Here is a 13649-nt window from a genome sequence, read left to right as displayed (position 1 = left end):
ACACCTCTGACACCCCTTTTCAATATCTGTCAGACAACACCCACAATTCGTTTCCCAGTTTTAGTAGAATGTGTCCTGAAGAAGGGCTAGCTACACTCTTAAAACTAAAGGTTCTTTATTGGCATCTACAGTTCCATTAAGGATCTCGAACATCAACGGAACCTTTTAATTGCACAGGTATTTTTTTTAGTAGAAAATAGTTTTTTTTTTAGATTAGTGAAATGTTCTTTATACTGTTTAGTGAAAGGTACTTTGGGGAACCCAAAATGGTTCTTCTATGGCATCACTGTGAAAACCCCCTTTTGGAACATTTATTTTTATGAGTGCATCATTAATAGTTTTTTTTTTCCTAGCACTAAAGCAAGTCCCTTGATTCCCATTTCCAACCATAACACAGTTGTGTGTTGCAAAACATACAGACAGGCTAATGTTTTTCCCCGGCTAACGCCCAAAGGGTACAACATACCACTCATAGCTAAAGTCTGGCTCGTGCGCCGCCCAGTAGTTCTAGAAACAGAGTGTACAATGAGAACACATTGGCTAGAAAACCACATTCTGTGGGACCTCGCAATCAGGGCAATTCTAGAACAGGGTTTAGGGTTTATAGCACCAACCAAACCTTTTTTTTTAAAGGATGGAAGCTAGGCATTCCTGAGGTCACAGCAAAACAGATTCCTATCAGAGGGTTTAGGTTATGAGAATGGGTGAAATGTGAAGCTCAAACAAGAGGACACAGCAGTTTATACCAAAGTGTAGTAATAAACAGCAACATCAAAACATATTGAACCTAGCAAAATGTTTACAATGAGTAACTGAGTCAGTTTTTGGAAATGATTCACTAAAGAAATAAAAACCATGTGGCTGAAAATATAAAATGTGCTTATACTCATGAATCATTATGAGCAGGTGTGAAATATTGTTATATAAATTAAATAAGAAATCACTGTTTTTAAATTAATTGTTCTTAAAAACAACTAAAAGTTAAGAACAGTAGAATGTAGGCCTATGTGTGTTTGTGCTTAGCCGATATAGTTTAACTTCTACTTTAAACTTCTACTCTTAACTAAAATAACTGTAACTGAAATAAAATAACTATGTAGAGATTTGAAAAATGAAAACAAAAAAATGACAATCAAAATGTTAATAAAGCTATAATCGCATCTCAATTATATTAAAATAACAATTGTTTCAGGTGGAGCAACCAATACTTTTGCTAGGTAATCAAACCAGGTTCTTTAAAAAAAAAAAATTAGGCTCTATTTCTTCAAGCTCTTTAGAGATGGAAGTGTTGTTTGCATGGAGCGTTATGTAGAGGCACCAGAGCAATAAACAAAGCCTTTTCAACGCTGGATCATTTTAGTTCCTGCTGGAAATGCTGAGAAATGCAGACAGTCTGGCCGGCTTCAACGGAATCAATGTACATTAGACGGAGCTGAAAATAATCCTCTATAAAGACCTGATCTCACTAATCAACACCATAAAAATAAAAAATAAAATATAATTATTAATTTTGAACATACCCAATAAAACAAAGCCAAAAAATGAAACTTCATCAAAAAATTAAAACTCCTTAAAGGGATAGTTCATCCAAAAATGAAAATTCTGTCATTAATTACTCACCAAAACTTTAATACAAACCTTCAACACCTCAACACAAATTAAGAAACAAAAATTAAGATAGCAGTGGGCAGTGGGCAGGGGAGCAGAGGGGAGCAGAGTTGGGGTAAAAAGAAAAGGTACTCCAGTCGTGGTATTGAGGGTAGAGAGGGTTATTCACTCCCCCCACAAACAATTCCTGCTGGACCTGAGACTCAAACCCGCAACCTTTGGGTTACAGGTCTGATTCTCTAACCATTGGGCCTTGACTGCCCTGGGCTTACACCTTTGTACACTTTTTGCACTTGTTTTTATGGCCTCTGATGAAGCATTGAATAAAAGATTTTTTGAGGAGGTGTAAGCCCGGCATATAACCGCGTGCGGCTCTTAATTTCTGTTGGATCGGTTTTTTTTTTTTGGATCTACGCACCAGACTAACTTGGTGATTTGACATTGGGCATTTGGCGCTGCTCCTCTCTGACCCTCCCATAGACAGCAATGTAATTACCGCGATCAAGGTCCAGAAACGTAGCAAGGAGATCTGTAAAATAATCCATGTGACATCAGGGGTTCAACCGTAATTTTATGAAGCTACGAGATTACTATTTGTACACAAAGAAAACAAAAATAACGAGTTTATCATGACTTTTTAAAGTGTATCCACTGAACGTAAACGGCGTATGGTGTTCTGTGTCAGCTGTGCCACGTGGATACGTTTTCTACGCTGTTTACGCTTTGATTTGAATGAAAACAACGTATCCGCGTGGCACAGATGACACAGAACAGCATATGCTGTTTACGTCCAGTGGATACTCTGAAAAATGCCGCTAGGGTGACATGGACGAGGTTAATTGTTTAATAAAGTTGTTATTTTTGTTTTCTTTCTGTATAAAAAGTAATCTTGTAGCTCGTAACATTGCCATTTATGGGAGGGTCAGAGAGCTCTCAGAATTTATCAAAAATATCTTAATTTGTGTCCCGAAGATGAACGGAGGTCTTAAGGGTTTAGAACAACATGAGGGTGAGTAATTAATGACAGAATATTCATTTTTGGGTGAACTATCCCTTTAACATCTAATGATTCGGCTGACAATCTGTAGTTTTTTTTTTTTTATTCTGTCCTGATTCCAGTGCAATTTTAACTTGGTGTTAAAGAGTGCTGCACTTATGTTGATAGTTGAAAGCAAATTCAAATCAAGTCAAAATTTTCAATAAGAGAATGTGTAACGTACAAAGCGTTTTTAGTATTTTACAAATCTAAGGGACTTTTTGGAATTCTGCAGGCACATATTCAGTATATTCTTTTAGCTTACTCCTAGGGGTGTGCGATATGACGATTTTTGATCGTGGACGATAAAAATGTCTCCAAGATCTGCTTTTGAAGAAATATCGTAGTATCGTGCTACAGCGCACATTATATCAGCTGCAGTTCTGGCGCCTCCGTCATATACTGTACAACGCCACATGCATTCACATCAGTGTTAACTCAGCCGTAGAGTTACTCTCACAGGAGTTACTCTCTCATTATTTGCATGTGCTTTTAAATGTTTCATTCGAAGCCTCAAAGCCTGTCAAACAGTGCCTGATTATTGAACTAAGTTATCTTTTGCGCTAATACTGTCAAAACACACAAGGTTTACATAAAGACGTTGGTACATGTTGGTTATGTCTAAAATGAAAGTAAACAGTTGAGAGAAAAACATATACGTGCCTGTATATTAGATGTGTGCAGGTCTTAAAGAGACAGTAGGACTATTAAACATGCAGTCGACTGTCATTAGGGATAGCTCACCCTAAAATTTCATTTCTGTCGTAATTTACTCACTGTCACATTGTCCCAAACCTGTATTAATTTCTTTCTTGTGCTGAACACAAAAGAAGATATTTTGAAGAATGTTGGTAACCAAACAGTTGCTGGTCCACACTAAATTTGATTGTAGTAAAAAATACTATGGAAGTCACTGTGTACCAGCAACTGTTTGGTTTTCCACGTTCCTCAGAATAGCGTATATGTTCAGCAGAACAAACAAACTTATTCAGGTTTAAAACAACTTTTGAGTGAGTAAATGGTGGTATAAAATAAAACACTATGACAACTGACAGACAGCTGACAGAATTTTTATTTTTGGGCGAACTATTCCTTTAACATTAATAAAACAACAAAACACAAAGAGAAAAATCACTCAATGCTCATTTCTGAAGAAATTTAATACAGTTGCTTTAGGAATCAGTTTATATAGCATTTCATTTTTATATTTGTTCATTCAATTTCTTGAATGCTCCTATTGTACCTGAAAATAAAGCACTGTTTGTTTTATTTGTATATTATGTGTAGTTGTAATGAGTATCTTTGTCAGTCTTTTATCTTTGTTATTAAAAATAAGAACAAAGTTTTTAATATTCACCCTCTTTGGCCTAAATATCTGCCATTCTTTTTTTTTGTTACCTTGAAAGGCTGTCTTTATAATAGGGAAATTAGTTTGGCTGTAATGCTCAGACAACTTGCAAAATAGTAAAACCCACATGACAAAGAATCATGATAAAATCATGAATGGTGACATTTTTAAAAAATCATTGTGATATGATATTTTTTCCACATCTCCCACCCCTACTTACTCCTAAAGAAAAAAAAACAGCCTTTCATCTAAAGGTTTTCAGTAGGACTGGATCTAGAAGTGACTAAGGTGATATGAGACTGCAATCGCACGCATAAACTTTTGATGCCGTAAGCTCTGAAGTTTGGTAAGCGAGCCAGGAGCTTCTACAGATGAAATGGGAACCTTATACCAGAAGGCATGTAAAACAAACCAAGGAAGGTATAAGGCTTCACACCTGTAACCTACCCTGTCCCAATTCAAAATGTCGGAAAGCAACGGAAAGCTGTTACAGGAAGCGGCGTGCGATCAGGTTTCATCCTCGAGTGGATGATAAACAGACCACGACATAAGATGATCTGACAAATGGATCAAAGTGCAGAAACTGATTCCAGGCTCTTAAAACACAGCTGGCACCACCACACATAAACCTTCTCAGTCTGATTTCAATTTCGATTTACCGTTGACCTAATCGCAACCAGCAACGGACAATTTGCATGACACATCACTATGTGAAAAACACAGCAAAATTGATCCTATATACTAAAGTGATGCTACTGGCAGTGCTCGTCATGTGGCTACGCTAAAGTCAGTCATGTGAAAGTGTCAAGATCAGGCCATCAAGTGACTACACATCCTGAATGAACACTAAGTATGAAAACACAGTGCCTCTATTCATGACGGACACATTAGGGTTCAGTAACTACCATCTGGTCGGAGGTCAAATAGCATTTGAAACCTAGTCAACAAAGCCTGACCGACCCACTAACGCCATGAGGAGTTTGCACGAATGCTGCATCAAAGGGCCTGGAATACACAAACAACTAGATGTTTGCTCTCTTTCCAAGTGCATCATACCACCGAACCCTTCAGGCTGCTCATTAGTCCAGGAATCTGGCCAATTAGGTCTTCTCTATCTGAAGCGAGTGCAAGTCTGTTCCAAATGGGGGCCAGGCGTTCACATGATCTAAAACACACCGACAGAAAGCAGACATTCATACTTACGGTCATTCTTCAGGCCGAAGATGAATGCGGGTCTCGGGCAAGAGCTTAGACTTATGTGAAAAAAGGGTTCGTCTGCAGCAGTGCAGAGATCGTTTCTGCACCGAGTTTGCTGCATGCGCTGAATTAAAGTGACAGCACATTGTTTTCATTAAATATGAAAATGGACTGACATGAAAATGTAGTAATTACACCATAAATGCATAATTAAATTCTATTGTGTTTCACAATCAACACATGCAGCGTTTTGACTAGGTTTGAAGGAAAAGAGCACTTTTAGATAAACAAGGCATTAATAGATGGCACTCATGGAGGATTGGAAAACAAAGCTCATTATTAACTGCAGGAGTGCTTGTAATAAAAATTTAAACGCAAAAGAAAAGGCAGTAAAGTTGACTGTTTCTGTCAATGGTAAGTTTTAATTTAGAATGTTTGTGATAATGTTAGAAAAGTAGTTCATGTTTTGCCACTTGCTTGAGCAATTTTATATATAAATGTAGAAGTAAATACAAAAGTAAAAATCATTGAATAATGTGTTGCATTTAAACATGTCTATGGAAGATTGTATTACTGTAATGTGTAAAAAAAAGAATCACAATGCTGAAACAGCATTTTCAGTAACTATGTTTGGAGAGGAATTGCAGATCAAATAGGATTCGACGTGTACCGGGGTATTTCTGTTTTTCATTAAGCGCCATCTAATGTCAGGGAGCGAAAATCACTTGGGTATGAAAACAAAAGACAAGTCGAAAAACGTCAGCGATAAGCATGCACAATAATCGTCCCGGTGTGTACGAGGCTTAAGTCTTGATTACTGTGAGGCATTAAAGGAAGCTAAGTGGGGAAAGTGTGGACATAAGAATAAATCGTTGACATTGGGCAAAGTCAAAGCAAACTCCTGAGTGGAGTATGACTGTAAATAATTCTACATGATAAAAAGTAGGCTTTAAAAAGATCGGTATCTGTGTTCTTTTTGGCAGAAACTGCTTTCTGGGATCGGTGATTGGCCTCAAAAATCCTGATCGGAGCACCCTTAATTTGCAAACCATTAGTCTTGTTTACTGTGAGGCTTCAAGGAAGCTAAGTGGGAAGACATGCAAAAAAAAAAAAAAAAAAAAAAAAAGTGTGGGCATAAGAATAAATGGTTGACATTGGGCAAAGTCAATGTCTTAAATTTGAACACACTTTATCTGAATGATTCACTCCACATCTTCCTGAAGCAAAAACAGATTTATTAAAGCAGAGAGACCAGTGTAAGGACTTTAAACTTTATGACTAATAAGGCAGACAAACAAAAAAGAAGAAGAAGAGGAGAAGTGTTGCATAATGCTTATTATGGGCTGGTGGCAAAACCAGTCATTTGGTTTCAATGGGTGTGCCTGCACAGATATGATAGAGTCCGCATTTTAAAACAAGGCCAATGTCTTTCACACTTCTCTAGGTATGAAGTAAACTGCTAAGGTGCACATTACAGGGTATGAAATACCACGAAAATGGCTAAAATTAGGCACAGCTACTGTTGTATTTATTTTGAAACTAAAAAAAACCTGAAGGTATCTGAAAATCTAGGAAAAACAAGTTGACATTTACAAGCAGTACCAAAAAGGTTCCCTTTGCACATAAAAACAGCCACTTAATTAGCGTTCCAAAATTATGCAAATTCAGCAAAACCACAAGGAGGGGCTCTCTCACCTGCCCAAATTTAGGATTTATAGTGCAGGACTCTTGAGTACAGACTGCTGGTTATTTGACCAGCACACACAAACCATGGAGGCCAGCCAGACTCGGTCCCGTCACTTGGCCTTCTGTTAAATGCAAGCGGCTTGTTATGCAACGGCCCTGTGTATATCAGTTTTCCTGGGTTTTAACAGTTTCCAATGTTTTGATACCATTATCATTCTGGTGGTTAAATAGCCTGTTTCAAAACCCAGAGCTAAATGGGGAAACCTGGAGCAGATTTGAGTAAAATCAAGTTTGCAACACTACAAATTTATTATTTTCACTTAAAGTGGCTTCATCAAATGTATTGGGTCACTTAAAGCAGACTAAAATCAAATTAAGTGCATTGCCTTTCCAGGTTATGATTTGAAAAAAAAAAGAATCCTATGATTCAGCCAAACAAAGGCAGCATGGTGTCAAGGAAACAACAGGATGAGTCACTTCAGGAGGCCATAAAAAAAAAAAAAATCCATGGCACCTAATAACCCTTTCCTGTAGCAACTTGAAACCAAAGCAGGTACCTCGCTTTGGAACTCAACACACACTGACCTTAGCAACACGGTGAATTATTAATGAGCCACAGTGGTTTTTTTAACAAAGGGCCACTAGTACATAATCAGACTTACAACTAGGGATACCACTTGATATCCTTTTCTTCAAAATTATCAAGTAATGATGCACCAAAATTTGGGAAACCAATTTCCAATGTGACCGAACTCTTCAGTTTCGGACAAAATAGTATTGGAAGGCCAAAACAGTTACTTTAAATTAGCACTTCTCTGATGATGCTTTTTTTTCTGCTTATTTCATGCACACAATAGCTGCATTTCTCTTACTGATTTGCACAAAACTTGCAATATTTGCAATTTTTTATATTATTTGTGGGTCAATAAAAGCCATTGCAAAATGACAGCATTTCTACAGGTGTGTATCTTTTGTGAAGCAGCGTGGAGAGCCACTTCTGGGACGCTTCTGAACTGTGCAGTGGCAAAGCTGGTATAAACAAACATTGACTAGTGGTTGCTATCAGAGGTCGAAATTAGGACTGTGCGATATGGGGAAAATATCTAATTGCAATTTTTTTTTGACAGATACTGAGATTGCCAGTGAATCCAGTGTAAAATTCCCTGAGATTAGAGTATCAGTAAAATTACGTGTTTGTGGGCAGGGTCAAGTTGTTTTTGCGACCAGCCAATGTAGAGCAGGGAATTATGCGTAGGTGATAATAATGCAAACATGTTATACAGTGACGTGGGATTTGAATTACTAAAGACTCTTTAGGTTGTACAGAGTCAATTCTTTATTTTGGGAGATAACTTTATCGTGCACTTTCGGCTTTACAACTTTTATAGATTGTTTACATTCACATACAGCTACATTACGCACCGCATGAAAGGCAAATAGAAAATGGCATATAAAGGTCACTTTAAAGAATGATCAGAATGACTTTTAGGTATGCCAGATGACCTGCAAATGCAAAGAAAATAAATTGGTTCCATTGCAGTTCTGTGATATATTCTTTTTCGAATCGCCTGAAGAACCCCCTCATGTGAGCGTAAAAACCTTTGCGATATATGGGAGTTTTTGCGAAATTGATGCATTTCCATTGGGTGTATTTTCAATTTGCACAATTTGAAGGGTAATGGAAACATGGCTAATGTGGATAAGCTACAAGAAACATGTAAAAAGCATGGCTGAAATATCCCAGCATACAGAAGCATACACAAAGTTAATTACCAAAATTTTTGGTTTCAGTTTTCAGCTATATGAAAACTTTAATTTAGGCTCTGCTGTTAACAATAATAATAATAATAATAATAATAATAATAATAATATTTTGAAGCATCAGTATTCAGCGACATTTGTCTAAACTAATGTCTAAAATACACTGACATTTCTTCATGAACTTCTACACAATATCACTTGACTGGGGTGAACATTAAGCTTAAATTATAAACAAAAATCGTTTTTAACAGTTTAATGAGAATGCAAATCCTTCTGTGCTACTGAACTAAAAACATAAATACTACATCTCTGTACAAAAGATTAGCCTAAATTATTATAAGGTTTCATTTAAAATATCACTCATCACACAAACATACAGACACCAGTTCTAAAACAGTCTGAAATATAAAAACAGCTCTGCTATTCGACAACACCTGCAAAATTTCACTTCCTGACACATGGGTGCGTGCTCAACACAGCCTGCTTCAAGTATGAAAAAATAAATGCTTGTCATGACAACCTCACATACCACAGCGGCTATGAACACAACAAGATCCGCCCTAAATTTAGGTGAGCCAGATCTGTGCTGGGAACAAGCTATAGATTCCTGTGACATCGATCATGCTGAAAGAAACAGGGGACAAATGGAAAACAGAAGCACACGCTGCCCTTTTTCCCCAATTTGGGATGCAAACATTACAGATATAGGCCACAACATGGGGCTTACGGAAAAAAACAGCAATATCTGACATGCAAAGACAGAACAATATACAAGAATCTTTCAAATTTGATAACTAAAAATACTAGGTTTAACAAAATACTTGAACACTAACTGAGTTAACCATAAGCACTTATGTTTGTTTATAGAACAAAATGTGCACTTTATGAACAAAAAGAAGGGGAAGATGTTAACAATGAAGTTAACACTTTATATTACAATGATGTTAAAAAACATTAGTTGTGACAAATTACTTACAATAGCAAACAATGCGCAATTACAAACCACTCAAAATAATTGCACATTGAGTACATTGTTCGTTAAAATTACTCAGTACTTATGTAATGATTTAACAAAAACACTATGTAAAGAGCCATAAACAAATTCCCAGAAAAAGGGAAAAACAAGCAAGAGTGATTGATAATTCATAACCTTCTATAAAAACATCTGTGTTATCACAGTTCATTTGAGTGCAGAGACATGATCCTCAGTGCATCTCATTCCCGTGCAAAGTGACATTCACGTGCCACCTGCCTGGGCCGTGAGTTTGTACAGTTGCAGGCATCAAAGTGTGGCTGTGCCAAAGTAAAAAGAGTTCAAATGGCTTTTTAAAACTAGAGCCTAGTTCCTCTTTATCTTGTTCGCTGATAGCTTCCCCACGAACAGAGCACATTTACAGAGACAGACCTTACTCTGCACCGCAATTTTAAAATATGTTCGAAACGTATTCGTAGGCATCTCAAGCGACAAAAATGTCTTAAAGGAACAGTTCACCCAAAAATAAAATAATTTACTCCTCCACACACTGTTCCAAACTTGAACAATCTTCTTATCTCAGATGTTTTAAAAAAAGTGTTTTTGTCCACAAAGTGAAAGTTACAGAGTTTAATGTTGTCTTGGATTCCACCAACAGACAAAAAATCATTTTCTATTTCTATTATTTCTGTGATGCAAAGCTGAATTTTCAGAATCATAATTCAAGTCTTCAGTGTCATATCATCCTTCAAAAATCTAATTATGCTGATTTGCTGCTAAAGAAATGTTTTTTTAATGTTACTGCTTAATATTTTTGTGTAAACTGTGATACATTTTCTTCAGATTATTTGACTAAAAGAAAGCTCAAACATTCAAAACAGCATTAATTTCAAATAGAAATTCTGTGTAACATTATATATATAACATATATGTATTTAGTGCCAATTGATCATTTAATGCATCCTTGCTGAATAAAAATAAAAATATTTAAAAAAAAGATAAAAAATTCTTAATGACTCCAAACTTTTGAATGCATAATAATGCATAATGTATTGTGCACTGTGTTTTCTGAAAAAGCAAGAAAGTCATACATCTTTAGAACAACAAGAGGTTGGCTGAATTATCCATTTACTGCAATATAGACCAAAAGCATGAAGGGAAATTTTGGGGTTAAAAAATTCTAATTAAGTTTGACAGAGAACTTAAAACACAAACATCTGGAATGTTCTAATTTAAGACTGTTTCCATGTTCTTCCACGTCCCATGAATCACTTCAGCAAACCACATTCTTCCTAAAGAACTGCCAACCCCACAGAGACACAAAGTACAGCCATCACGGACTGAACTGACCCCATTAGAAAAAAAAAAAGCAAACGAGATGGAATCAAACTAGTCGAAAACTAAGTGCATCTTTATTTATTTATTTATTTTTTGGGAGTTACATAAAGTTATTATGGGTGTAGCTCTATGGCGGTTACAAAGTGAGCTTACCATCAAACTTTGACAAAAGCTGTAGACAGAATTACATAATTGTCCTGACAGGAAGTGCGGCTTAAGTAAACCTTCCTCAGCTCAACTTCCTCCAAACGAACACCACAAATTATATCTTTATACTTGCCACAAATTCCAAAAGTCTATTTATGCTTAAACACAGATATGACAACCGGTAGTCAGCCTATTATAGGAAACAAAAAAGCACAGCTTACCTGTAGTAGCGAGACTGTAGATACGTCGAACACACAGCTTTGGAGACATGGCTGGCAGAGCCAAAGTCAATCACTTTCACACAGAAGGGCTGCCTCACGGGATCTACCAGCATAATGTTCTCCGGTTTAAGATCGGCATGGATCAGGCCCAAGCTCTTGAGCTTCTTCAGCGCCGTGGCCACCTGTTGCAGAATGGGCCTAATCACCTTCAGCGGCAACGGACTGAACTTGTTCTGCTTGAGGAAGTCATACAGGTTCTGCTCCAGCATCTCGAACACCAGACAGGTGTGGCTTCTGTGCTGGAAGCACTCGAAAGCCCTCACCAGGCTGTGCTCCTCGGCGTTCTCCCCGCTCAGTCGGGCCAGGATGCCCACCTCGATCTGGCCCTGGCGGGCGTACGATGGGTGGTTCTTCAGTATCTTCACTGCCACAATCTCATTGGTGCCTCGCTTCCAACATTTGACCACCTGACCGAACGTACCACGTCCCAAGAACTCCAACACTTCATAGGTGTGCTTCATGGAGCACAGCACTTCGTGTTGAACCAACTGATAGTCACCGTCGCCTGTCCCGCTCACGGCTCCCGTCCTGGTTGCATTCTGCTCGGGCGGGGCCACGCCTACTGCGGCCGTGCTCCCAACGTTTGTTTGCAACATGGCAGGTAGAGTCGAATGCTCCTCTACTATCTGCATGATGCTCTTGCCGTTCTCAAGCTCCTCCCCTTTGCATTTAAACCCACATCTTTGGGTTCCGTCAAACAAATTCAAACCACCGTTCCTCTCGATCTTCTCCGCCCCTTCTGGAGAACCGCCACTGCTTCTACTAGTACTACTTTGGCTGTTTTGGCCACTGTCTCCACTTTCTTCTTCAATTGCCGCAGCCTCTCTGGAGAAGTACTGAAGGTCGCCCTCCGATGCCACACGTTTGTATGGCGAGGAAGCCCTTCCGAGGAGCTCCTGTTGAGCTGTATCAGTGTGTTTCGAGACGTCCCGTGCGACGCAGGGTCTCTCACTAATCAACGCTTCGATTTTCGATAAAGGTATAATATCCGTAGGGTGTGCAATGCCTAGATTCACACCGACCACGTAAGTGCGAGGGATCTTCTCATAGTAAACACAGCTGCTGGGATCGATTTTCTTCGCTCTGCAAAAGGCACTTGTCTGGGGTTGATAAACATGTGGTGGGCAGACCGTAACCTGTGAGGCCATACCTATAAAGGACAGAGGGGAACAAAAGTGTAAGCCTGTGTTAGGCATTTTTTCACAGATGCTGTTGACATTTTTATACAGTCACAATCATCAAAACAAAACCAAATAATAAACAGAGGCCAAATAACAAAGATGATCTCACTAACGCCTGAAGGGAAAATTTAGAAAGCTCCAAAAGCATTGTAAGTGTGCCATAAGGAAGCACGATTTGGAACAGAAAACAAACAAAAAAAAACCTGCAATTTCAACTGTGATTTATAAAATCTGATTTATTTTTTTAAAGCGCTGCACAATTATTGTGCCTGTTTGTAGCGCTTCTCAATTTGGCCAAAATTGTATGATTATGCCATTTATAGTTTATAGTATTATACAACTATAAATAACACAGATAATAATAATAAGTTATTATTATTATCAATATATAAAACAATAAATGATTCAAATATGCATAAAATAAGACATTTTACTACATTACTGCAAAATAAAAAAGTTAATTTATAATAATTTATTTTACTGTAAAACTGTCAAATTGCAATAATATCCATGTCTTAATTTCTTCATTTTTAAATGGAGTTAAGGCATGAATATTCTTTTCATTTAATGATTAAAATATGCAAAAATAATACATTTTACTGCATTACTGCAAAACAAAAGTATTTAAGTAAAATTCTAATAATATACTTTACTGTAAAACAGTCAAATTGCAATACTAATATTCATGCCTTAATTTCTTCATTTTTAAACACTGAACAATTCAATTTTTATTTTAGCAAAAAGGTTCTTGTTTTTTCATTTCTAAACTTCTCTCTGTTTGGCGAGTGTTGCGTTTCAAAAGCATGTTATAAGCAAAGCAACTGCAGTGATTGCAGAAATACAGATTGTGTAAAGTACTGAAACACTAAACACCGTTATGCGTATAAATTAACACAGCATCACGTTTCACTCTAATACACACAAATATGTTTGTTTTAATAAATCTCAGCATTTGCACTTCGATTAATAAGCCAAATAGCAATTGTGATTTTAGTTGTGATTAATCGTTCAGCCCTAGTGTGCAATAAAACCAGTGATATCATATTAGCAGATTCAGACAGACAAGTGACCAATGGGGATTAGCTGTCTTAGT

The 13649-nt window shown here is 37.3% G+C and overlaps 1 protein-coding gene across 1 annotated transcript in view; it reads right to left on the bottom strand.

Moving 5' to 3' along the window:
- Nucleotides 1-12525, bottom strand: part of hipk3a (homeodomain interacting protein kinase 3a) — a 35911-nt gene extending 23386 nt beyond the window's left edge. The window contains exon 1 of the mRNA XM_042752650.1: nt 11316-12525. Coding sequence (XP_042608584.1) covers nt 11316-12523 — 1208 coding nt within the window. The 5' untranslated portion in view covers nt 12524-12525. The remainder of the gene's footprint in view (nt 1-11315) is intronic.
- Between the last annotated feature and the right edge of the window lie 1124 nt (nt 12526-13649).

The sequence above is a fragment of the Cyprinus carpio genome, chromosome B25, assembly GCF_018340385.1.
Source record: "Cyprinus carpio isolate SPL01 chromosome B25, ASM1834038v1, whole genome shotgun sequence".
Taxonomy (NCBI): domain Eukaryota; kingdom Metazoa; phylum Chordata; class Actinopteri; order Cypriniformes; family Cyprinidae; genus Cyprinus; species Cyprinus carpio.
This window is presented reverse-complemented; position numbering and strand designations above follow the sequence as displayed.